General features: G+C 45.7%; 1 protein-coding gene across 2 annotated transcripts in view; it reads right to left on the bottom strand.

Moving 5' to 3' along the window:
* Window positions 1-8,404: 8,404 nt before the first annotated feature.
* OSCP1 (organic solute carrier partner 1) overlaps window positions 8,405-23,227 on the bottom strand; it is a 32,902-nt gene continuing 18,079 nt past the window's right edge. For both annotated transcript variants that reach the window (XM_036256219.1, XM_036256220.1), the window contains 6 exons: window positions 14,659-14,762; window positions 14,075-14,203; window positions 13,108-13,177; window positions 11,440-11,579; window positions 10,062-10,125; window positions 8,405-9,865 (listed from right to left, as the gene is read on the bottom strand). In XM_036256219.1, the coding sequence (XP_036112112.1) occupies window positions 9,749-9,865; window positions 10,062-10,125; window positions 11,440-11,579; window positions 13,108-13,177; window positions 14,075-14,203; window positions 14,659-14,762 (624 nt within the window). In that variant the 3' untranslated portion in view covers window positions 8,405-9,748. The remainder of the gene's footprint in view (window positions 9,866-10,061; window positions 10,126-11,439; window positions 11,580-13,107; window positions 13,178-14,074; window positions 14,204-14,658; window positions 14,763-23,227) is intronic.

Here is a 23,227-nt window from a genome sequence, read left to right as displayed (position 1 = left end):
ATTTTATCATTTCATTGATATTAGTGTGTCTGTAACACATTTAATGAGGACCAGGTTAGACTTTGTTCCCAGTTTGTAATGGCGTAACCTATGTAAGTCATTTAGTCTTTTTCCTGCTTCTGTTTCCACATCTGTGCCATGGGTGAGACTTCATCTTTTTGCACAGGGTTTTGGATGATTAAAGAGGAAATGTTTGTGTGCTTAAAAGATAAATGAAGGTTAGTACATGAGTAAAAAATCTAATTTATATGGAGCTTAGAATAGCTACCTGCTCTCTTCCTTCTTAGACCATTCTTTAACATGGAATATTACTATTATAGTTAAGAGATTGGGGATAAAAAAAAAAAAAGAAAGAGATTGGTTTGCCCTGGCCAGTTTGGCTCAGTGGTTAGAGCGTCGGCCTGCGGTCCAGAGAGATCCGGGTTCGGTTCCTGCTAAGGGCACATACCTCGGTTGCGGTTTGTCCCCGGCCCTGGTTGGGTTGTGTGGGTGGCAACCACTTGATGTGTCCCTTTCATGTCGATGTTTCTCTCTCTCTCTCTCTCCCTCCCACTCTATCTGAACAAAGTATGGAAAAATGTCCTCGGGTGAGGATAAAAAAAAAGAAAGAAAGAAAAGAGAGATTGGTTTAGCCTATGATGATCTTTAAATCATTTGAGGTGGAAGTATAGTTTTCCCTACATTTCTTCTCATTTTTATAGGTGAAATGTTGGTGAAACATAGTGAGGGATAAGTTTTTCCATTTTATTCTTTATTGGTTCTCCACTGGGAATGAGTATTCTTTCATTACCTTTATACTTTGTGAGAAGTCAAAGAGAAACTAGACAGATGACCTTTTACAGTTTCGTCTGTTTAGTCCCAATTCATTTCCGGACGCATCCTGGCTTCCCTACTGTCTGAATTAATTAGGCGGCCTGCTATTTTCAAGTCACACACTTCTACTTTGAGAATTTTGTGATTATTCTTTGCTTCACAGTTTACTGTGTTTCTTTGTAGGGTTATACTTTCAGATTTTCACCCCTTCTCCTTTAAGATAAATTATTGATAAAAATTATCTTGCTTTATATGCTATATGTCTTGAAAGCATTATCATTTTAAAAATATATATTAGGAAATAGATTAGTTCTGTATATCATTAAAGACTTTTTCAAGTTTGGAAAAAATTTTTTTAAATGCCAAACAAAGCAGATATGAGAATCTAGCTGTCTTCTATGACAGATATTAACGAGATCTGCAAAATATATAAAACAATGTCACTCTTATCACTCAATGTTTTTTGTGTGCGTGTGTGTGAAAATATAGTTATTTTAAATATAAAATGTGTTAATGAGTTTCTTATTGTTGTTTTAAACTGAATTAAGATTTTTGGGGTTTCCAATAATTTTTAAGAGTATAAAGGGATCTGAGACTGAAAAATTTGAGAAATGCCACTCTAATCTGAGGACTTTCATGTACTTTCTCAAATCACTGTCTGAGGACTTGATGCAATTTCTCAACTCACTGTAATCTGGCTTCTCCTCCCAAGATTTTACTGATTTCTCTGTCAAAGATTACTAATGATCTGCTTGTTCATAAAACTTTTAGCTCCTTTCTTAGACCTTATTTCCATGATCCTCCCCATTGCTTGACCATATTGCCCATCCTCCTCCTTGATTTCTTCTTCTTTTTTTTCCCTGGGGTATTGTGTCATTCGGTTTCACCCATTTCTCTGATGGTTTCTTCTCCATTTCTCTTTCTCTCTCTCATCCCCTCTTCCTTATCCTGCTCCCTAAATGTGCTTTCTCTGGGCTGTATTCCCAGCCCAGCTGTTTTCTTGGTCACATCCATCTCCATGCCATTTGCTACTACGTGCTGAGTCCCTTGTCTCGGTCTCCAGCTCAGAGTGCTCCAGAGAGCTCCATTTTCCATCTGTCTACTACTTAGTCCCCTATGTCTTACTGGTATTTGAAACTCAACATGTCTACAGGGCAAATTCACCAAGTCCTTCCCAAATCAGTTGCTACTCTGAAGTTTATTTCTGTGGTTGCTGCCATCATTTTTCAACTACCCAAGTTGGGTACCTTGAATAAACTTGACAACTATCATTTACTGATTCCCCCACACCTGTTAAAGTCACTGAGCCCTGCGGATTCTTTGGTGTGTCTCCCATCCTCTGGTGTGTCTCCCACCCTTCCCTTGCCTTTTAAAAAAATCCTCACCCAAGGATATTTCTCCATTTATCTTCATAGAGTGGGAGGGGGGAGGAAGAGAGAGAGAGAAACATCGATGTGACAGAGACACATTGATTAGTTGCCTCCCGTACAACCCCAACCAGTGCTGGGGACTGAACTGCAACTAAGGTACGTACCCACGACTCTTTGGTCCCCGGGCTGCTGCTCTAACCGCTGAGCCAGACCGGCCAGGGCTCACTTGCCTTTTTATTCTGCCAACTAGGATCGTCCTAGTTGAGACCCTTTTTTCTCATTTGATCATTATAAAAACCATCATACTGGCCTTTGTGTCTCATGATCCTTTGCCAACAGACTCAAAGCACATAAGTATGATCTTATCATTTACCTGCTAATAAAACTTTCAGTTAGCCAGCAGAATAAAGGTTCCCATACTGACACTTAAGGCCCCACATGATTTGATTCCAGCCTACCTTGCAGCTGGGTCTCCTTTAAGTTCTCTACCCAAATTCTCCAACCAGTGTTTCTTCAAGTGGGGTATGGGAAACAGTTGCCTCCTCATTACCTGGAAAGCTTGTTAAACCCAACACAAGACCTACAGAATCAGAAGTGGAGCCTGGAGGACTTATATGCATATATGCACAACCCATGGACACAGACAATAGTGTGGTGAAGGGGGGCAGGGTGGAGGGGTCAGTGGGGGAAAAAAGGGGCATCTGTAATACTTTCAATAATAAAGCTAAATTAAAAAAAGAAGTGGAGCCTGGGGAATCTGCACATCTCACAATGCACACCACATTTGAGATCCACTGTCCTACTCTCTAGTCAGACTCAGCCACTCAGCAACCCCAAAACCCTACACTCTCGTCTTTGCTCTCCTGCCTCTTCCATCTGCTTCGAGTCCGCTCTCATTTATCCTTGGATGTTAAGTCCAATCCCTCCTTCAAAGCCTGCCGGCTCAAATGCTATACCTTTTTGAAGTCTTCACTGATTACTCTAGTTGGGAGTGATGTCTCTCCTCTGACCCCTAGAGTTTATTGCTTGCTATATGTTTGCTTGTTGCATGAAGATTCTCAGCAGTTATTAACATAAATCTCACTTCCCCTACTAGTGTCCTGGGTGTTGGGACAGAGAGAAGCTTTGAGGCCTAAATGCTTCGCACTACAAACCACAGCTGCACGTGGAGAGAAGATAGGGATCTGAATGGAGACCGCAGTGGGAATGGAAAAAAAAGATGAATGTTAAAGGCTCTGAAAACAGCTTATCAGAATCCTTGAAGGCTGATTCAATTTGGAGTGTGGGTGTAGGAGGAGGAATCAATGATTTAAATTTTAACACTGGGTATCCAAGGAGACGGTGGTCCGTGGATAGGAATAAGAAGGTTGGGGGTGGGATGGGGGTCAGGCCTTTGGAGATCTCATTATTTTGGTTACTCAGCCACTGAACTTTCCCCCGTTTGGGGAAATCTGACATTCTATGAATTTTGGTGGCAGCTGAGACTTGGCTTCCACTACAGATGATTCAAAGGTCAGATATTGTCTCTGATTCTTATGAACTACACCATGTGACCTAAAGTCGGGCATTATCAGACTTCAAATCTGGAGCACTTGACACAAACCAGCAGGGACTGTTTGGGCTCTGTCCTCACCTCTGTGTCATGCGGTGCCTCATCCCGGGAGGGGCGGGGCTGCTAGTGCCGGAGTCCTTGCCTACGCTGCCTACCTTCCCTGGTTCCTAGCCATTTTCTCACGGTTCTCGGTTCTCGAGTCTTCCCCACAACGCTGTGGGTTGCCTGATCCCCTTTCAGTAAATTCCTTCGCTGCTTAAGTAGCCACAATTGGTTTCAATTTGTTGTAACTAACAACCCAGACCAACACAAGGCCCACCTGAATGGAGATGCTTCCGGAGACTTGAATTTCTTCGTTCATGTTTGAACTCAGTTGTGCCTTCTGTTTCCGGTGGGCAGAATCCTGAGTTAGGGAGATTTCCAGGTCTCCTGCTTCAGCTGCCCACCCAGTGCCCAGATCCTCTGTACGGCACCCGCGGGTACCACGGGTACAACTCCAGTGACCAGCAGCTCACTTCTTTGTTAGGTGATTGATTGGACTCCGTTGTTAGGAGGTTTTTGGTATCCGTCACTTCTAGTTCTTTTCAATGGAAAACTGTTCTATTTCATATCATATTTAAGCTTTTTTATGCCTTTTGAAAGTGAAATAAATGTACTAAGTAAAAATGACTTCAGTGTTCGACACTGACGTGTGAGGCCATGTGGGACATCTCAGGGACAGTGAGCCTGCAACCCAGGTGAGGGAGCAGCGATCTGTGAGTCACAGTAATGGTTGAGTCATGGCTTCTCTGGGGAAAAAAGCGATGCAAAACAACTTGCAGAACAATGCAAACTAAGCACTGAGGGGCCCATAAACATTTGGTCAGAAGTGGCGTCAGAGCAAGGGAGAGGGTGAGGGAGAGAAACAGAGCAAGTAAGAGAGATGAGACCAGGGTGAAGAACGGAGAAAAGCCAGGGATGAAATAAAAATCATCTGGCAAATGACCTGGCCTTGCCTGGCTGGTGTGGCTCAGTGGTTGAGCATCGACCCATGCACCAAGAGGTCGCTGGTTCAATTCCCGGTCAGGGCACGTGCCCAGGTTGTGGGCCTGATCCCCAGTAGGGGGCATGCAGGTGGTGGCCAATCGATGTTCTCTCTCATTGATGTTTCCATCTCTCTCTCTAAACAATAAAGAAAAAAAAAGACCTGGCCTTTTGGACAGACTTTTAAAAATGGCTTCATCAACATATGTATCAGGGCAGTCCTCAATCAGAAGCCACTGGGGGAGGGAGGGGACGTGTGCTCAGAAAGTGGTATGATTAGAGCCACCAGGGCGGAAGGGTGAGAGAGTATTAGGAAGACACGGGTGTTTGGCAGGGCCAAGGGTCTTTGGACGGCCAAGGAGAACAGGAGGCGAAAAGGCGGTGGAGTCTGGTAAAGCCGGGGCCTGGGGACAGGAGAATTGGATCTGTGTAGTGATCAGAGCTCCAGGGTGTAGGAGAGGGAGGTGTGACAGCAAGGGAGCTGGCGCGTGAACAGAGAGGAACACGAACAGCCAGATGAACGAAGATGGAGAAGGAGCCCCTGGAGAAGCAGGGTTAAGGGTGTGGGTGAGAGCGGTTTGGAGAGGGGAGGAGGGCTCAGCAGCCACTCGGATAAATATCTGAGGTGCAGAAAGGAGGCTGTGTGAGACAGGGCGGCGGGGAAGAGTATAGATAAAACACATGCTGAGGCAGCGAGTTGAGAGCGAGCACACAAAACAAGTATTATCTTCTCAATAATAAATGAACCTTAGAGGTCTTTAGGCTATCCAGAACACCTGAGTTAAATGTTCTTGGCTGACGCCGTGACTTCCCCTGGAAGGAAAGCCAGAAAAAACGCTGGCCCAACGCTGCAGAAGGTGGTGAGGGAGTTTTATAAAGAGAAGAAAGGGCAGAGTGATCTGAGACCTAGATTCACATCTAGGACTCAGGAGTCCTGGGTTCTGGCTCCAGCTCCTCTGGGGCTGTGCTAGTGGTGCGGCCTCGCCAGGCTCATGCAGCTGGGATTTCATGTCATTTTGGGAACAGAGAAGGTAATGTTACTTTTGTTAGCAGAGGCACCACTGGCCAGAAACTAAAAGAATGTAGTGTGTGTGTGGGGGTGTGTGTGTGGGGGGGATGTTAAGGTAATCAAATAATCCACAGTAATTTCCAATGGCCCTTGGAATGCATCATGACATTCTCTTTTGAAAAGGGATGAATTATGATCTGAGAATTTATTTCTCACCAAACCAGGAAACTTCGGGGAAAATTCAACTAAGAAGGGGTTTTCTGGCCCATTCTCTGTGAACTCGATGATTAGCTATCCAGGAATTTAGCAGCTGAAGAGGAGTTATCCAGAGATTGATTGATTGATTGATTGATCTTTATCCTTACTCGAGGACATTTTTCCATTTTTTTGTTTAGATAGAGCAAGAGGGAGAAAGAGGGAGAGAGAGAGAGAGAGAGAGAGAGAGAGAGAGAAAGAGAGAGAGAAGCATCAACATGAAAGGGACACATTGAGTGGCTGCCTCCTGTATGACCCAACCAGGGCCGGGGAAAAACTGCAACCGAGATACGTGCCCTTAGTGGGAACCAAACCCAGGTCTGTCTGGACCGCAGGTCGACACTCTAACTGCTGAGCCAAACTGGCCAGGGCCCAGGGCATTATTTAAAGAGAGTTAGGGGCAGGTGACAGTAGTATTAGTTTTCAAATTTTATTTTGGGTCTTTATGAGTAGCTAGTGTGATAAATATATGTATTTTCTTTTCTTCTTCTTTTTATCTTTAGAGTGGGAGGGAGGGAGAGAGAGAGAAACATCAATGTGTCTCTCTCACATTGACTGGTTGTCTCCTGCATGACCCCGACCAGGGCTGGGACCAAACGGAACTGCAACCGAGGTACGTGCCCTTGACCGGAATGGAACCTGGGACTCTCTGGTCCGAGGGCGGATGCTCCAACTGCTGAGCCAAACCTGCCAGGATTATATATATTTTTTCTAAAGTTTGCATTTCTCTCTCTGCGCTTTCTTGCGGCTTGAGTTGGTGTCTCTACTGAATGCAAACCAGAGTGATAAACCAGACGAAGTGGTGAGAGAGCCTGCTGCTGTTCAGACGTGGGGGTCTCCAGGACCTGGTGACTGGGCTGAAGTTTGTTTCTGGCCTACCAGGATCTAGATCTAAGGCAAAACGTGAGTTTACTCAAAAAAGTGTTAGATACCTGCCCAGCCGGTGTGGCTCCGTGGGTTGAGTGTCAATCCATGCACCAAGAGGTAGCCAGTTTGATTCCTGGTCAGGGCACATTCCTGGTCAGGGTTGCAGGGTCAGTCCCCAGTGTGTGTGTGTACAGGAGGCAGCTGATAGATGATGTTTCTCCCTCATCTATGTTTCTACCTCCTTCTCCCTTCCTCTCTCTCTAAAAACAAACGAACAAAAAGTCAATAAAAAATATTTAAAAAAATTGCTAGACACCTATGTGGGCTACATGGGATGACTTGCCTCTTAGAACTGAGGGCTAAACACACTTTCCCCTTTTTCTTCCCTCTTCAGTCTCAATTTTTTTTTTTTATCATCCTCACCCGAGGACATTTTTCCATTTTTTGTTCAGGTAGAGTGGGAGGGAGAGAGGGGAACAGAGAGAGAGAGAAACATCGACGTGAAAGGGACACATCGAGTGGTCGCCACCCGCACGACCAACCAGGGCCGGGGACAAACTGCAACCGAGGTACGCGCCCTTAGCGGGAACCGAACCCGGGTCTCTCCGGACCGCAGGCCGATGCTCTAACCGCTGAGCCAAACCGGCCAGGGCAATTTTTATCACATCTTTCTTCCGGGAGTCGTTAAAGAACTTCCATCCAGAAGGCTTTCCCAGAGCTCTGCTGCGCGGTCTGCCGGCGAGAAAGGAGCGGGGCAGTGGGAAACGCAGTTGAGAAGAGATCAGGCACAAGGAGCCGAGGGAGAGCAGACCGACCCTGAAGCGTGGAGTTGGGGCTGACATGGGTAAAAATCCCAATTCCCAGGTCCCACCTGGAGCAGGGCCTCGGACACTGTCAACGCGACGACTTAGGTGGGTAAACCAGTGTGACCCAGTGAGCTGGTTCTTATCGATGAGGGAGCTGAGGCTTACTGAGGGCAACCGCGTAGGACACATGGCGAATTCGGGGCGGGAATGGCCCAGAACCCAGGGTCCTGCCTCTGACCACGGCAGGCCTTCCCTTGAAGTGCGTCGTGTGACACCCTCGTTCCCTGTGGCCTGGTCTTAAAGAAACACTGATGTCCACATACTTGCCAGGGTAATCCCTGTCTTCTTTTTCCTTTGCCTCCTCCCGACTCAGCCCTGCTTTTTCTGGATGTCCTGGACTACCATGCACATCAACTTGTTTTTCTCAGTATCTGTGCAAGTCTAGAGACATGAAACTCAAAGATTGCCTCATCACAAGGCTGCCTTACCAGAGATCTGTATCTTGTTTATTTACTGAGAGGACAGATACATTTGAAATCCTCGCATCGCTCTGGAGTAGGTGGAGGGAGGAGGCTGCTGCTTCTCGGCAGCTGTGGCCAATGTCCCAGGTCCCAGGCCAGCTCAGGGCAGACAGTGAAATTCAGGTCTGTGGCAGGGGTGGAGCCAGACTCAGAACAGGACAGCACCTTCCCCTTCATCAGTCATCCAGTCGGGCCCTCCCAAGTGGTGGCCAGATTGCTTGAAAGAGACTCAAACAGAAGGCACTTTGCAAGCCTCTAACAGGCGTTTTACAGCAAGATATGACTCTCCTCCCCAGCGGAACTTTTGGGGCATCTTTGTAGGCAAGGAAGTGTGACTTTCATGGCAAGGAAGCAAGTTAACTTTATTTGGTGATTTACCTTTCTGTAACCAAGCACTATGCCTTGGCACGCTAAGGGACGGCTTCCCTGGCCTCACAGTCCAGAACCGTGTTTGCCTCCATTCTCGCCAGGGTGCGAGGGGTCCAAGTGTTCCCTGGGGTTGGTCCAATGTCAGGCAATGACCAACTCAGTTCAGTTTCTCTCCTCCCCGCTACCATTCTGGATATTCCTTCCATGGGGCTGAACGGACCGTGACCTCTGGGCATCGGTTGGCCCTGAGCCGGCCAGTTACTCGGTGCCAGGCCTTCCTGAAACCATTAAGGCAGCCTCGGTCTGATATTTTACATGGATCCCATTAGACTTGACATCATGGCCAAGGAAGTAGTTCATCTGGTACATGGAAGAGAAAATGACTCATCGCACGCACCTCCCAGGTATCCGACGCAAGGCTCTGCCCACTGGTGGAGAAGCAGAGACTGATGCTCTGGCGCACGTGCTGGGCGTCTTTGGAAGGAAGGAACACTAGGAGCTGAGGAAGGCTCTGGGGGTGAAGAGTGTATATCATGTTGAAAAGCAGACTGTTTCCTGGGTACGCATGTCGACGTGGGAGAAGCCCACACCACATGTGGATGGAGAGACGTGCCGACTCCAGACGCCCACACGCTGCGTAGGACCCAGCTGAGCATCCAGCACACAGCCTCTGCCTCTGCGGGGACAGTTCCCAGTGTGCCAGGGAGAGGAGGGCTGTCAACTGCCTTTGCCACTTGTTTCAAACTCACAAGCCATAGTCCACCCCAGAAAGCCCTGGAGTTTGGTGACGATTCGCAGGCATCTGTGAGCTGTGGTCCCCACAGGAAAGCTGTCATTAAAGCGGCAACAGAAGCGTCCCTTCCCAACTTCGAGGCTTGAACCTATGGCCCAGGATGCTTTTGATGGTTGTAAAACCAGAAGGAAAATGGGAAAGGTCCAATTGAAAAGCTCGAGTATGTTCTACTGAGTGCATGTGTGTGTGTGTGCGCGCGCCTTCCAGAGAGTGGGCTCCGAGAGAGACTTGCGCAGTTCATTCCAACATAAACAGGAACAAGAGGTAATGGCTTCATTCAGTAGAAAATTAGCAGCATCCTTTTGCATTCTCCGGGGTCCTCATCAGGCAGCCTCTCCCGTAGTGGGAGGGGTGTGCCTGGTCAGCACAGCTATAACTCGTCCATCATGGCCAGCAAACCATCCCCCTTGCTGGCGCTCCACCTTGGCTGGTCCGTGACTTCAAACTCCTCCATGATCCGAGCCAGCTCTTGGTTCCTTTGCTGGTCCTGTTAGAGCAAAGAGATGCAGTCGGTATTTGATTTTCATACCCCCACTGTGATGCATTTCAGCTCCTCACCTGTTTGTCAAATAGGGACCATATACATATTGATTAGCGAGGAGAAGGCAGGGCCCTTGAAGGTCAAAGTTATTACAAGATGAGGAGGGGAATAGGATTTGGCTTGTGGAATCCCCTGCACGCACCTGAATAGCTTGTATGTTGACAACTTCGTGGGATAACTCGTCTGGCCTGGTTAGCGCTGCTTGTCTGCATGAGATGGTAGAAATATGGGTCAAAGGTTAGAGTTTTCTCCCTGCCAATGTGGCAAATTGGCACTTGATAATTTAGCAACCTGTTTTTTCTGTCTCATTTCTGCCATTTCTCTTCAGCTTTGTACCCCCATGTCTAACCAATGCCCCCCACACTGCAGAGAGTCACATCCTTTTACGTCTCTGTGCCTTTGCACACATTAAACTCTGCCAAGAATGTTTTCCCCCTTCCTCTGCTTGGCAAACTCCAAGACCCAGCTCAGATGCCAGCTCTTTCAATCTGCCAGTGCAAGTAATCACTGTGTCCTTTATTAGCGCATTAATGACCTGACACTGAAATAACTTATGTTCATTCTCCTACTACGCGGGGAGCTCCTGAGGGCAGGCTCTAGGTCATATGCTCCATCTTTGTGTTCCCAGCACTTACCATAGTACCTGTCACACAGAGGTGCAAAGAGAAGTTAGTTCAATGGATAGGGAAATAGAAGGTGCCCCCCCCCCATATTTTGTTATGAAGATCACATGAGATAATAAATGCAAAAGTGCTCTGTAAACTATAAAGCACTATATAAATCTCAGTGAATTACTAATGCTATTGGTTTTGGGGGAGGCTGTCTAATCTCAAAGATATCATTTTTTGACCTCCCTCCTGTGGTTTCTTTTCTTTCTTTTTCATATGTTTTTACTGATTTTTTTTTTTAGAGAGAGAGGAAGGGAGAGAGAGATAGAAACATCGATGTGAGAGAGCAACATTGATCGACTGCCTCCTGCATGCCCCCACTGGGGATTGAGTCTGCAACCCTGGCATGTGCCCTGACCAGGAATTAAACTGGGACCTCTCAGTCCATGGGACAAGGCTCAATCCACAACGAATCCAGAAAGTCCGGACTATTTAACACTGGTGGATTCTTTTTTTTTATCCTCAGCCGAGGACATCTTTCCATTTTTTGTTCAGATAGAGTGGGAGGGGGAAAGAGAGAGAGAGAGAAACATCGACGTGAAAGGGACACATTGAATGGCTGCCACCCGGACGACCCAACCAGGGCCGGGGACAAACTACAACCGAGGCACGTGCCCTTAGCGGGAACCGAACCCAGGTCTCTCTGGACCGCAGGCCGATGCTCTAACCGCTGAGCCAAACTGGCCAGGGCTGGTGGATTCTTCTTTAACTGGGTTATTGAATGTTCTGGTATGTCATTTTGTGGTCTTTACATCTGAATTTATAAATATTGCTGGTTTATAATGGCCACTTTTTTGGTCTAGCACACTTAGGATTTTTATACACGTTTTTAAAGAAACATTTTAAACATACTCCTCCTCTTCATCAGTGGTAAAGAGATTCAACCGGAATCCTGGCTCAGGGCCACTGAGTTTCTTAATTTCCATTCCTCCCATCAGCTTCGCCAAGAAATTCAGCTCTTCTTTAGCAAGAGGGTTTGGAGCAATGCTTTGCTGCAGAAAAAAATGTCATGATTTTTAGCCACATGAAAGTGATCATACTTCCTGCTGAGACCCAGAGACCCAGGGTGGTAATATAAAACAAGGCAAAGCAATAATTTTAAATTATTTCTGGGAAGAACTGGGTGCAAATAAAGCATAGAAAAACAGGCTTAACCGAAAGAGAGAACCTGCGTCAGAAGCAGAAGGACTCTAGCAGGGCAGCAAAGCAGAGATTTTCACACGTTCAAGATGAGTGGAAGGCCCCAGGGATCCCCGCTGTCCTCAAACTACCTTCCTCCTTGAAGGAGAAGAACATTGCTTCCTTCCTCTTCAGTCAGCTTGGTTCCCTTCCCTCCAACTGAAGGCTCCAGGTCCAAGGGCATTCATTCCATAGGAGCTACCACACTGCCCTCTGGTGGTGGCCATCGCCAACACACCCAGAATCCATTCACTCCTCTCAGTCTCGCCCGCTTGAACCTCCTCCCCTTCCAACATGGCTCTCTAACCCAGCCTTCCCCTCCTCTGCTCTTCCATCACTGTGCCGCCAGTAATCTAAAATACAGTTCTCACCTCTCTTTTCCCTTGCTTGCAATAAACCCCTCTGCCTCCTACCTGGAGGACAAAGTCCACATTGTTTAAGCCCTTTCCTAATCAGGCCCCAGTGTTTCTGTACAGCCAATCTCTGGCTACCTGCCTCAGCTGGGCCTTGATCTAGTCATGTGAGAGAGACCTGCCTCCCTGCTTCCCCCAAACACTCTGCTCTCCTGCCCCTCGGTGCCTTTACTCAAACTGTCACCTTGGTCTGCACGCTCACTTCGCCTTCTCAACAACTCCACTTGAATGTCACCTCCTCTGAAAAGGCTTCCCGATCACCGTGCCCTGCCCCCAGCCCACTGGACAGAGCACGTGTTCTTCTGCACAGGCCTTTGTTCAGAATACCCAGTGAGCTCTGCTTCCCCCGTGTTCGTTATTTGTTTCTGTCTCTGTCTTCCCAGAGTACCAGACACCCCTTCAGGATGAGACCACACCTGGCACCCAGCCCATAGAAGTAGTTCAGTGAGTGTTTGCTGAATAACTGAGTATTCATGATTTGGCCTGTAGCTAGCTGGTGGCTAGTACAGTGCAATTGGTAAAGATGCATTCAGAGAACCTAAAACCATTTTGAACTTAGCTATCATTACATAGGGAAGCAGTGAAAAGGGATGTTTTAATGGTCAGGACACACACGGGTGCTGGAGTCAGCAACCATGAACCTAATGGCACAGGTATAATGTTAATTTCACATGGCCTGCTGTGTGGTTCCCACTTAATTATGGTGATTGAGCCAAGCCTAAAATTACCTAATTAGTCAGATCACTGGAGGTCTCCATGGGAAACTACAATTAAAAACCTTTGTACTTAAAGGCTGAATCAAGAAGATTGCAAACAATGAGGGAAATGTTGGCTAGCTTTGAAATCTAGAGTTCCCACCATTTTTCCACATCTGGGCTCTGTATCTAGAAATAAGCTCAAGAGATAAGTATGGGAGGCAGAGGCTCACCTGTGTCTGTGAAGTTAAGTTCTTTGATGTTCCAGATGTATGGGTTTCCACAGGCCGGTTCACACTGTACCTGGTTGTCAACAGAAAACTATGAAAACATTGTCCAGCCCTTTACACTGACTTCCTTCGAACCCCTCAATCTAGTTCACAGCTTTTATTTTGAGATGTTTAAAAGCACCCAGAGCCCTGGCCGGTTTGGCTCAGCGGTTAGAGCGTCGGCCTGCGGTCCGGAGAGACCTGGGTTCGGTTCCCGCTAAGGGCATGTACCTCGGTTGCAGTTTGTCCCCGGCCCTGGTTGGTCGTGCGGGTGGCAGCCACTCGATGTGTCCCTTTCACATCGATGTTTCTCTCTCTCTCTCTCCCTCCTGCTCTATCTGAACAAAGAATGAAAAAGTGTCCTTGGGTGAGGATAAAAAAATAAATAAATAAAAATAAAAGCACCCAGAAAGGTGCTGGGAGTAAAGACTATAACTAAGTGCTTGTCAATTGCTCAAATGTCACTTCTTCTAGAAGAAAAATACCTGGGAAGCTGTGTGTCAGTGCCTCGCCTTTCTGCATGTCCACGGCCACTTTAAATGATCTTTTAAACCTGTAGAATTACCTTATGTTTGGAAATCTTAGGTGCCCTTCGAAAGTGGCAGGGCTGCCCGGCTTGTGTGGCTCAGTGGTTGAGCATCAACCCATGCACCAAGAGGTCATCGGTTTGATTCTGGTCCAGGGCACATGCCCAGGTTGTGGACCAAATCCCCAGTGTGGAGAGTGCAGGAGGCGGCCAGTCGATGTTTCTATCTCTCTCCCTTTCCCTTCCTCTCTCTCTAAAATCAATGAAGAAGAAGAAAAAAAAGAAGTTGCAGGGCTGCACGCATTGTGTCTGAGGTGAAATCACTCCAATTGTCAGCTGGATTTAAATGAAGTGACTCCCCCCGCCCCCGGATTTGAATCCATTTGGGAGGGAGAACCTGCTTACATGTTAGTTCCCAGTTTCAGGACTCGGTCTCCATAAACTTCAAAAGAACCTTCCTTTGGTGCGGTGACGAAGTTTCCACCGTGCTGGAATTCCTCCCTCCTCACTTCGTCGCCTTTGTTGTTGAACATTCTGCAATACAAGGAATGACGTAATGGAATGTTCCCAAACTCGGGTAGCCCTGGAGGCGTCTTTATTCTTTGTACTATGGGACAAAAAGGAATTCATGTCTTCTTTCAAGATAAAGGTGCCAATTGTGGTAATAATAATGGCACAATGACATGTATTGAGTGCATGCTCTGTGCCGGGTGCTATGTAAGCACTGGAGAGCATAATTCTCGTCTTCATCCTCAGGTCTGGGAAAACAAATGATGAGCCCACTTCCTCGCTGAGGAAATGAGAGCCGGAGAACTGGGTGGTTTGCTGTGTCTGCTAAGTGGCAGAGCTGGGATTAGAACCCGACCTCCTAACTGCTGTACTTTGCTAAAGAAAGGAAGTGCCCACCCAGCTGCATTCTGTGCGGTGGCCCACATTCTGGTTTCCCGGGACCCCAAACACCGGTCTGACAATTATTGTTGAGAATTCACCTGATGAGTCCAGGAACTTCAGTTCCCCAGGGAACAGGCCCAGACACTGGCAACACAAAGCGACCATTAGAATTCTGAACTTTGTCCTTTAGAAATATGGACACCTGGAAAAAAAAATACACTTACTGTCATTTTTTTTCTGGGCATATGTTCATAGACATAAGCACTGTGAGGATGGAAAGTGTGCAATGCGTTGGGAATGCTACCTAGTGAGTTTATAACAGTGAGCGAACACCTGCAGAGTTATCGTGTTTTCACCAACAGAACTTCTTTTGAGCCTCAGCAAACCTCCTATGTGAGGTCTATTATACCCCGTTTTAAAGATGAGAAAGCTGAGGGTCACTGAATAAAGTGACTTGCCCAGAGAGATTCAACACCAGGCTGACTCCAAATTCCACACCCATCCCTTGGTTCCCTGCTAACTTTCCATATAGCTGCACGGCTTGGGCTGTTAGAACCTCGTTATTCCGTGTTACAGAGGAGGAATCAACAGCGCAGAGGTTAAGACAGCAGAGGTCAAGGCCAGCCAGCTCACAGGGGCAGAGCTGAGGACTCAAACCCACCCTGGGTTTCTGCCTCTGGAGCATGAACTCTTAGCCACCTGCTGGACTGGTGAGAAGGGGCGGGAGTAGGTGCATCCAGATGGCAGTTGTCTGAGGTCTTCTATGTGACTGAAAACACCATACATGCTTATTTCTACTCCCGGGTTTGTGCACTCTGTATTGAGGTCTTGGTTAGACTAATCCCATAAATATTGTAGCAGTTAATCAGTTTTGTTGGATCTTAGCTTCATCACCTGTGAAATGAGATGAACTTGAAAGTCTCTTCAAACTCTAAGATTCTACAAGATGGTATTTTTTTTTTTTTTATCCTCACCTGAGGACATTTTTTCACTTTTTGTACAGACAGAGTGGGAGGGAGAGAGAGGAACACAGAGAAAGAAACATCGATGTGAAAGGGACACATCAGGTGGCTGCCACCTGCATGACCAACCAGGGCTGGAGACAAACTGCAACCGAGGTACGCGCCCTTAGTGGAAACCGAACCCGGGTCTCTCTGGACCGCAGGCTGATGCTCTAACCGCTGAGCCAAAACGGCCAGGGCCAAGATTGTATTTGTAATATCATCAAGGATATCATGTGCCAGGCTGTGAAAATACAAAGTGACAAGAATTTGTAAGCTACCAGTTTAGCCTTTTGACGGCAGACTTGTCTAGGGTCCATCTCAGTCGGGCCACTCCTCAGCTCCTGGTTTTTGGTAAGTTACATCCTTTTCTTGTGCATCAATTTTCTTTTTGGTAAATGGGGGGTAATGATAGTACCTATTCAATGGGTTAATGTGACAAACCAGATAATGGACAAAAAGCATTTATCACAGAGGCTGACACATAATAAGTGCTCAGTAAATTACGATACTCTTAGGACTGCAGCTAACTGTTGATAGGACAAGCATAAACTGGGGGAAATGACATTGTAAAGCAGGAAATGCTGATTGGCTGATGCGTGTTCATCCACTGAGGAGGATGACTGCAGGTGTGGAGGTGGCGAGGGGTGACTGGGTTTGGAGCTGGGCCTGGAGGAAGAAGGTGGTGTGAAGACACTACAGAAACAGAGATAGGCAGACACAAAGCATGTTTTGTAGGGAATGTGTAAACTGGTTTGCTCAGAGGGTTTGGCTGAATGACCTTGAAGGGATTTTTAACCTTGAGATTCTGTGAACTTGAGATTCTGCGGCCAAGGGATGTGAATACAGGCATGGAGAAAGAAAATTTGGACAGTTGGGAACACACACACACACACACACACACACGCCAGACGTTTTATTAGCCTAATTCTAATAACTTACAAACTTAAGTGTGTGTTTGTGTCTGACCTGAGAGTCTGCCCTTGGCTGGACAGGACCGTTGGGTCTGTCTGCTTGCCTAGACCCTCTGATGGCCCTTAGCTACAGATGTGACTCTCCCATGCCCATTTTCTCTCGATCCATCCTTTTTTAACCCAGGGGATCTCATCTACTCACAAACACCAGTCTTCACCTTGTGCTTATGGCCCCCAGATCTCCAGCTCCCATTTAGCCTTGACCCTGCCCAGCTGACCCATCGATCCATTGTGTATTAAGACACGTTCACCTATCGGTTTCATGGAATGCCCCTCAACTCACCCTGTTCAGAACAAGCCTCATCATTTGTTTTCCCAGACCTGATCCTCCTCTGATATTCCCAATCTCAGCGAATGACACCGCCGGGTCACTGAATCAGCCATCGGAGTTCCCCGGCCCACCACCTTCCCATGTCTGTTCAGTCGCCAAGCCCTGCCGACTCACTCCTGGTATCTGGCCCCTCCTCCACCCTGCTCCCTAGGGCTGACCCTCATCATCTCCTGCCCAGCCACTGCAGGAGCCTCCTAACTGGTCTCCCTGCCTCCCCTCGCACTTGTTTGGATCCACCCTCCAGTCTGCCGCTAAATGAACTCTTCTAAATGTACATCTGAATGTCCCTCTTTCGCTTCAGTGGCTCTCTGCTGCCTGCCAGATAATATCCAGCTGCCCCCTGATCTTCTCTGCAGCACGTTCCTCCTTGAATCCCATGCTTCAGCCACACTCAACTGCCTGCAGCATATTCAACTGCCCATTTGATAGCGCTACTTGCACGCCTAAGAGGCACTGCAGTTGCTCAGGACAAAAGCTTAGTAGTTGCTCTTCATTCTTCTTTCCCTCATTCCCCTCATCTGATCTGTTAGTAAGTCTTATTCATCTTGCCCTGAAGGTATGTCCCAAATGTGAACACGTTTCTCTGTCTTTGCTGGTAGCACCTAATGCAAGTACTTTCATTTTTTACCTGATTTCTGCAATAGTTTCCCAACTGCTGTCCTGCCTTTACCTGATCTCACATAGTTCATCTTCCAGTACACAAATCAGATGACCCTATAACGCTTCAAATCTTTTCTTTACTCTTAGAATAGACTCCTTACTAGGGTCCAAAGTGAAGTCAACTGGTTCGTACCAGTTTCTCTATAACTGGTATCTTCCATGCCGAGCCAGTGCCCGTGTGGCACAACTTGTAAATGTGGAGTCACTCCTGCCTTGACATGCTTCGTTCACACTGGCTTTCTCTTCGTCCAAGGAACGCTTTATGCTTTTCCCGTCCGAGGGCCTTCGAACTAGCTGTCACCTCCGTTTAGATGCCCTTCCCTGAGATCTGTTAGTTACATTCTCCACCGAAACGCCTGTCCTCAGAAAGGCTGTAATCGACTCTCTCATCGAAGGGTATGCTATCCAGTACAGTAACTAGTAGTCAAGTGTGGCTATTTAAATTTAAATTCAATTAAAATTTCAGTTTCTCTGTCACACCAGCCATGTTTCAAGCGCTCAACAGCCACACGTGGCGAGCGGCTGTCACGCTGCACAGCACGGCGCAGGACGTTTCCGTCACAGCAGAAGGCTCTGTCGGACGTGCTGGTCTGGTGCCATCCCGCCTAGTCGTCCTCTACATCTGTATCTTACTCTGCCGTCTTCCCGAAAGTTATCAGAACCAGAGCATGGCTGATGTGTCCTCTGCCTCTTCCTACTAGCAGGGAACCTCCTCAAGGCAGGGCCCCCTGTTCACTAACATGGGAGTGTGTCTCCAACACTGAACACAGTGCCTGGCATAGAGCAGGCACTCAGCAGATATTTCTTAGGCTAGTTTCCCAGGGATGAAACACGTCCAAGTGGAGTGGATAGTGGAGTGGTGCAAGGAACCGTCTATGAGGAGGTGAAGATGGAGTGATGTTTTCCAACACCTGAGACGAGGGAGAGAACGCGAGGACAGTGCACGATGGAGGAGCGCGTGAGTGGAAGTGAGAGGACAGGACAGGGCGGGGACCTGAGGGACCACCCTTTAGGAGGCATCTCTGGAGGAGCTCTGGGAGGCTGAAAGGGGAAACCGAGAAGGCTGTAAGTGACTGCTCGGATCCCAGACGGAATTGGCCTTTGGGCAGTCTCTCGGGCTTGGTCCGGAGAGCAGTCAGGCCCTTGACTGCGTTAAGAGCGCTTCAGGTGTTTTGTGATATCACAGAAAGCTTTGGATAGCACGCGAGGAGTTTTGGTTAACAATGAGCAAGGAAATGAAATGTTTTTCTTCATTTAGTTAACTGGTTTTGTTAGCAAATCTAAAAACTATCAAGACTGTGTTGCAAACAGAGAAAATCTGTAAAAGCAATCACAAATCGCAGCCGAGCAGAAATACCACTAGAGACCGGACTTGGAAAACCAGCCACATGCTACAGATCAGTGCTGGGCACTGCCAGGAGGTGGGGCCCTCTCTCTCCTGATGAACATTCTGATGGTTTATTGCCCATTTAGCAATTAAAGCTTAATATATTTTGTGGTTTAATATATTTTGATGATTTTGTTATAGAATTATTATTAGAAGGGTCTTTTCATTATAATGAATTTTATTGTGTTGGACTTGAGAAATTATTAAGGCTATTTATGTTACTACGATTCATAAAATAACATCCAAATATGCACAGTTTTGATAACATGATGTGTGTATATCTATATTTATCTATCTATCTACCTACCTACCTACCTACCTACCTATATATATATTTTTTTTGTTGTTTGTTTGTTTGTTTTAAATTCTCACGGAGGATATTTTTCCAGTTTTTTTTTTTTTAGATCGGGTGGGAGGGAGGGAGAGAGAGGGAGAGAAGGAAACAGAGGGAAACATGGATGTGAGAGAGATAAACCAACTAGCTGCCTCCTGCACAACCCAAACCAGGGCTGGGGACAGACTGCAACCAAGGTATGAGCCCTTGACCAGAATCAAACCCGTGACTCATTGGTCCATGGGCCGACGCTCTAACTGCTGAGCCAAACTGACCAGAGCTTTTCATCTCATTTATCTTTAGGTAGAGTGGGAGGAAGGGGGAAGAAGGGGGGGAGAGAGAGAGAGAGAGAGAGAGAGAGAGAGAGAGAGAGAAACATCGATGTGAGAGAGACACACTGACTGGCTGCCTCCTGCACAACCCTGACCAGGGCTGGGGATCCAACTGCAACCCAGGTACATGACCTTGACCAGAATCGAACTCATGACTCTTCAGTCTGTGGGCCGGTGCTCTAACCGCTGAGCCAAACCAGCCAGGGCTAGTTCTTTTTTTGAATTTTATTTTGTGGACATGTCACACAGACATATGCACAAAATTCAGAAGGTTTGTAGGTACAGTGGAACCTACGTCTGTCTGTGCCCCTGTCCTCCACGCAGCTTCCCATGCTCAAGAACAACCGCTGTGGCGTTTCTGGCTCACCCTTCCAGAAGCATTCTATACTACACAGACGCTGCATCAGTGAGTCCTCCCAACAAAATCTAAATGGTTATCGTCATCGTTTTGAAGAAGCTAAGGCTCGGAAGAAGTAATTTGCCCAAGGTCATGGAGCTGTGCTGACTCACACATGAGAGGGGCAGACTCCAGAGCCCTGGCTCATTTCGCCACATCGCCCATCTTTCCCTGATCACTGTGTTAAATTATGGGAGGAGCAAAGTCTTGTCCAAGAGAGACAGTCCCCAATTCAGAAGCTCAGAAATATGTTTTTAAAAGTTAGGGTGTACAGCAAGGCTATCATTCAAAATAGAAGGTCAATAAAGAGCTTCCCAGACAAAAAAAGGCTAAGGGAATACATTAGCACCAAACCAGCACTGCAATAAGTGTTAAAAGGACTGCTGCAATTAGTAGAATAAATAGGAAGAAAAATATAACCACACTAAACAAAAATGGCAATAAATAAGTACATACCTTAAACGTAAATGGACTGAATGCTCCGATAAAAAGACGCAGAGTAGCTGACTGGATAAGAAAGCGGGACTCATCTATATGTTGTTTACAAGAGACCCACCTCATAACAAAAGACTCACATAGGTTGAAAGTCAAGGGATGGAAAAAAATCTTCCAAGCAAACGGAAAGGAAAAAAAAGTTGGGGTAGCAATACTCATATCTGATAAAATAGATTTCAAAATGAAGGCCATAACTAGAGACAAAGAAGGCCACTACATAATATTGAAAGGATCTATCCAACAGGAAGATATAACCTTAATAAACATATATGCACCCAATATAGGAGCACCAAAATATATTAAAAATCTTCTGGAGGACTTCAAAGGAGAAATCAACAGCAATACAATCATAGCAGGGGACTTCAACACCCCACTGACATCACTGGATAGATCCTCTAGACAAAAAATTAGCAAGGAAACAGAGACTCTAAATGAAGCACTAGACCAAATGGATTTGATAGATATCTACAGAGAATTATACCCCAAAACTACAGAATTCACATTCTTCTCAAGTGCACATGGGACATTCTCAAAGATAGACCACATATTAGGACACAAACTAAGTTTCTACAAGTTCAAGAAGATTGAAATCATATCAAGCATCTTCTCAGATCACAATGGCATAAAACTAGAGATCAATTGCAATAAGAACATGCAAAGACATTTGAACACATGGAGGCTAAATAGCATGTTATTGAACAATGAATGGGTTACTGAGGAGATCAAGGAAGAAAATAAAAACTTCCTGGAAACAAATGAAAATGAACACACAACAACACAAAATCTATGGGATGCAGAGAAAGCAGTTCTGAGAGGGAAGTTCATAGCACTAAGGCCTACCTCAAGAAACAAGAAAAATCTCTAATAGACTAACCTCACAACTTAAAGAACTAGAAAGCAAACAAAAAGAAAACCCCAGAGCAAGTAGAAGGAAGGAAATAGTAAAGATCAGAGCAGAAATAAATGACATAGAAACCAAAAAAACAATTCAAAGGATCAACAAAACAAAGAGCTGGTTTTTCAAAAAGATAAACAAGATTGATGGACCCTTAGCTAGACTCACCAAGAAACAAAGAGAGAACCCAAATACACAAAATCAGAAATGAAAGAGAAGTAACAACTGACACCACAGAAATACAAAAGATCGTTAACAACTACTATGAACAATTATATGGCAACAAATTCGACAATCTAAGCGAAATGAACAAATTTCTAGAAACACATAGTCTCCCAAAACTGGACCGGGAAGAGATAGAAAACTTGAATAGACCAATAACAACTAAGGAAATTGAAGAGGTAATCAAGACTCTCCCAGCAAACAAAAGCCCAGGCCGGGTTGGCTTCATGGGGGAGTTTTACCGAACATTCACCTCAAACTATTTAAAAAAATTCAAGAAGAAGGACGATTTCCAAACTCTTTTTATGAGGCCAGCACAATTCTAATTCCAAAACCAGAAAAAAACACTACAGAGAAAGAAAACTACAGGCCAATATCCCTGATGAACATAGATGGCAAAATCCTGAACAAAATACTAGCAAATCTGATCTAGCAATACATCAAAAAAATTATTCACCATGACCAAGTGGGATTCATCCCAGGGATGCAAGGCTGGTATAATATTCACAAATCAATGAATGTGATTCACCACATAAATAAAATGAAGAATAAAAACCACATGATCATATCAATAGATGCTGAAAATCCCTTCAACAAAATACAGCATCCATTTCTGATAAAAACGCTCAGCAATGTGGGAATAGAAGGATCATATCTCGACATAATAAAGGCCATGTATGAAAGACCTACAGCCAACATCATACTCAATGGGCAGAAACTAAAAGCATTTCCCTTAAGAACAGGAACAAGACAGGGATGCCCACTTTTGCCACTCTTATTTAAATAGTACTGGAAGTCTTAGCCACAGCAATCAGACATGAAGTAAAAATAAAAGGGATCGAAATTGGAAAGGAGGAAGTGAAACTCATTATTTGCAGATGACATGATATTATACATAGAAAACCCTAAAGACTCCATCAAAAATCTACTAGACTTAATAAATGAATTTGGCAAAGTAACAGGATACAAAATTAATGTCAAGAAATCGATGGCATTCTTACACACCAATGATGAACTCACAGAAAGAGAAACTGAAAAAACAATCCCATTTACCATCATGGCAAAAAAATTAAGATACCTAGGAATAAACTTAACCAAAGAAGTAAAGGACCTATTTGCAGAAAACTACAAGACATTGAAAAAAGAAATAGAGGAAGATATAAAAAAGTGGAAGCACATACCTTGTTCATGGATTGGAAGAATTAACATCATTAAAATGTCCATATTACCCAAAGCAATCTACAGATTCAAGGCAATTCCCATCAAAATACCAATGACGTATTTTACAGAACTAGAACAAATACTTCAAAAGTTCATATGGAGCCAAAAAAGACCCCAAATAGCCACAGCAATCTTGAAAAAGGAGGACAAAGTAGGTTGGATCACAATACCAGATATCAGGTTATACTACAAAGTGACTGTAACAAAACAGCCTGGTACTGGCACAAGAACCAGTGGAACAGAACAGAGAACCCAGAAATGGACCCAAGACATTATGCTCAATTAATATTTGACAAAGGTGGCAAGAGCATACAGTGGAGTAAAGACAGCCTCTTTAATAAACGGTGTTGGGAAAATTGGACAGCTACATGCCAAAAAAATGAAACTAGACCATCAACTTGCACCAAACGCAAAAATA

This window comes from Molossus molossus, unplaced genomic scaffold, assembly GCF_014108415.1.
Source record: "Molossus molossus isolate mMolMol1 unplaced genomic scaffold, mMolMol1.p scaffold_m16_p_12, whole genome shotgun sequence".
Classification (NCBI taxonomy): domain Eukaryota; kingdom Metazoa; phylum Chordata; class Mammalia; order Chiroptera; family Molossidae; genus Molossus; species Molossus molossus.
This window is presented reverse-complemented; position numbering and strand designations above follow the sequence as displayed.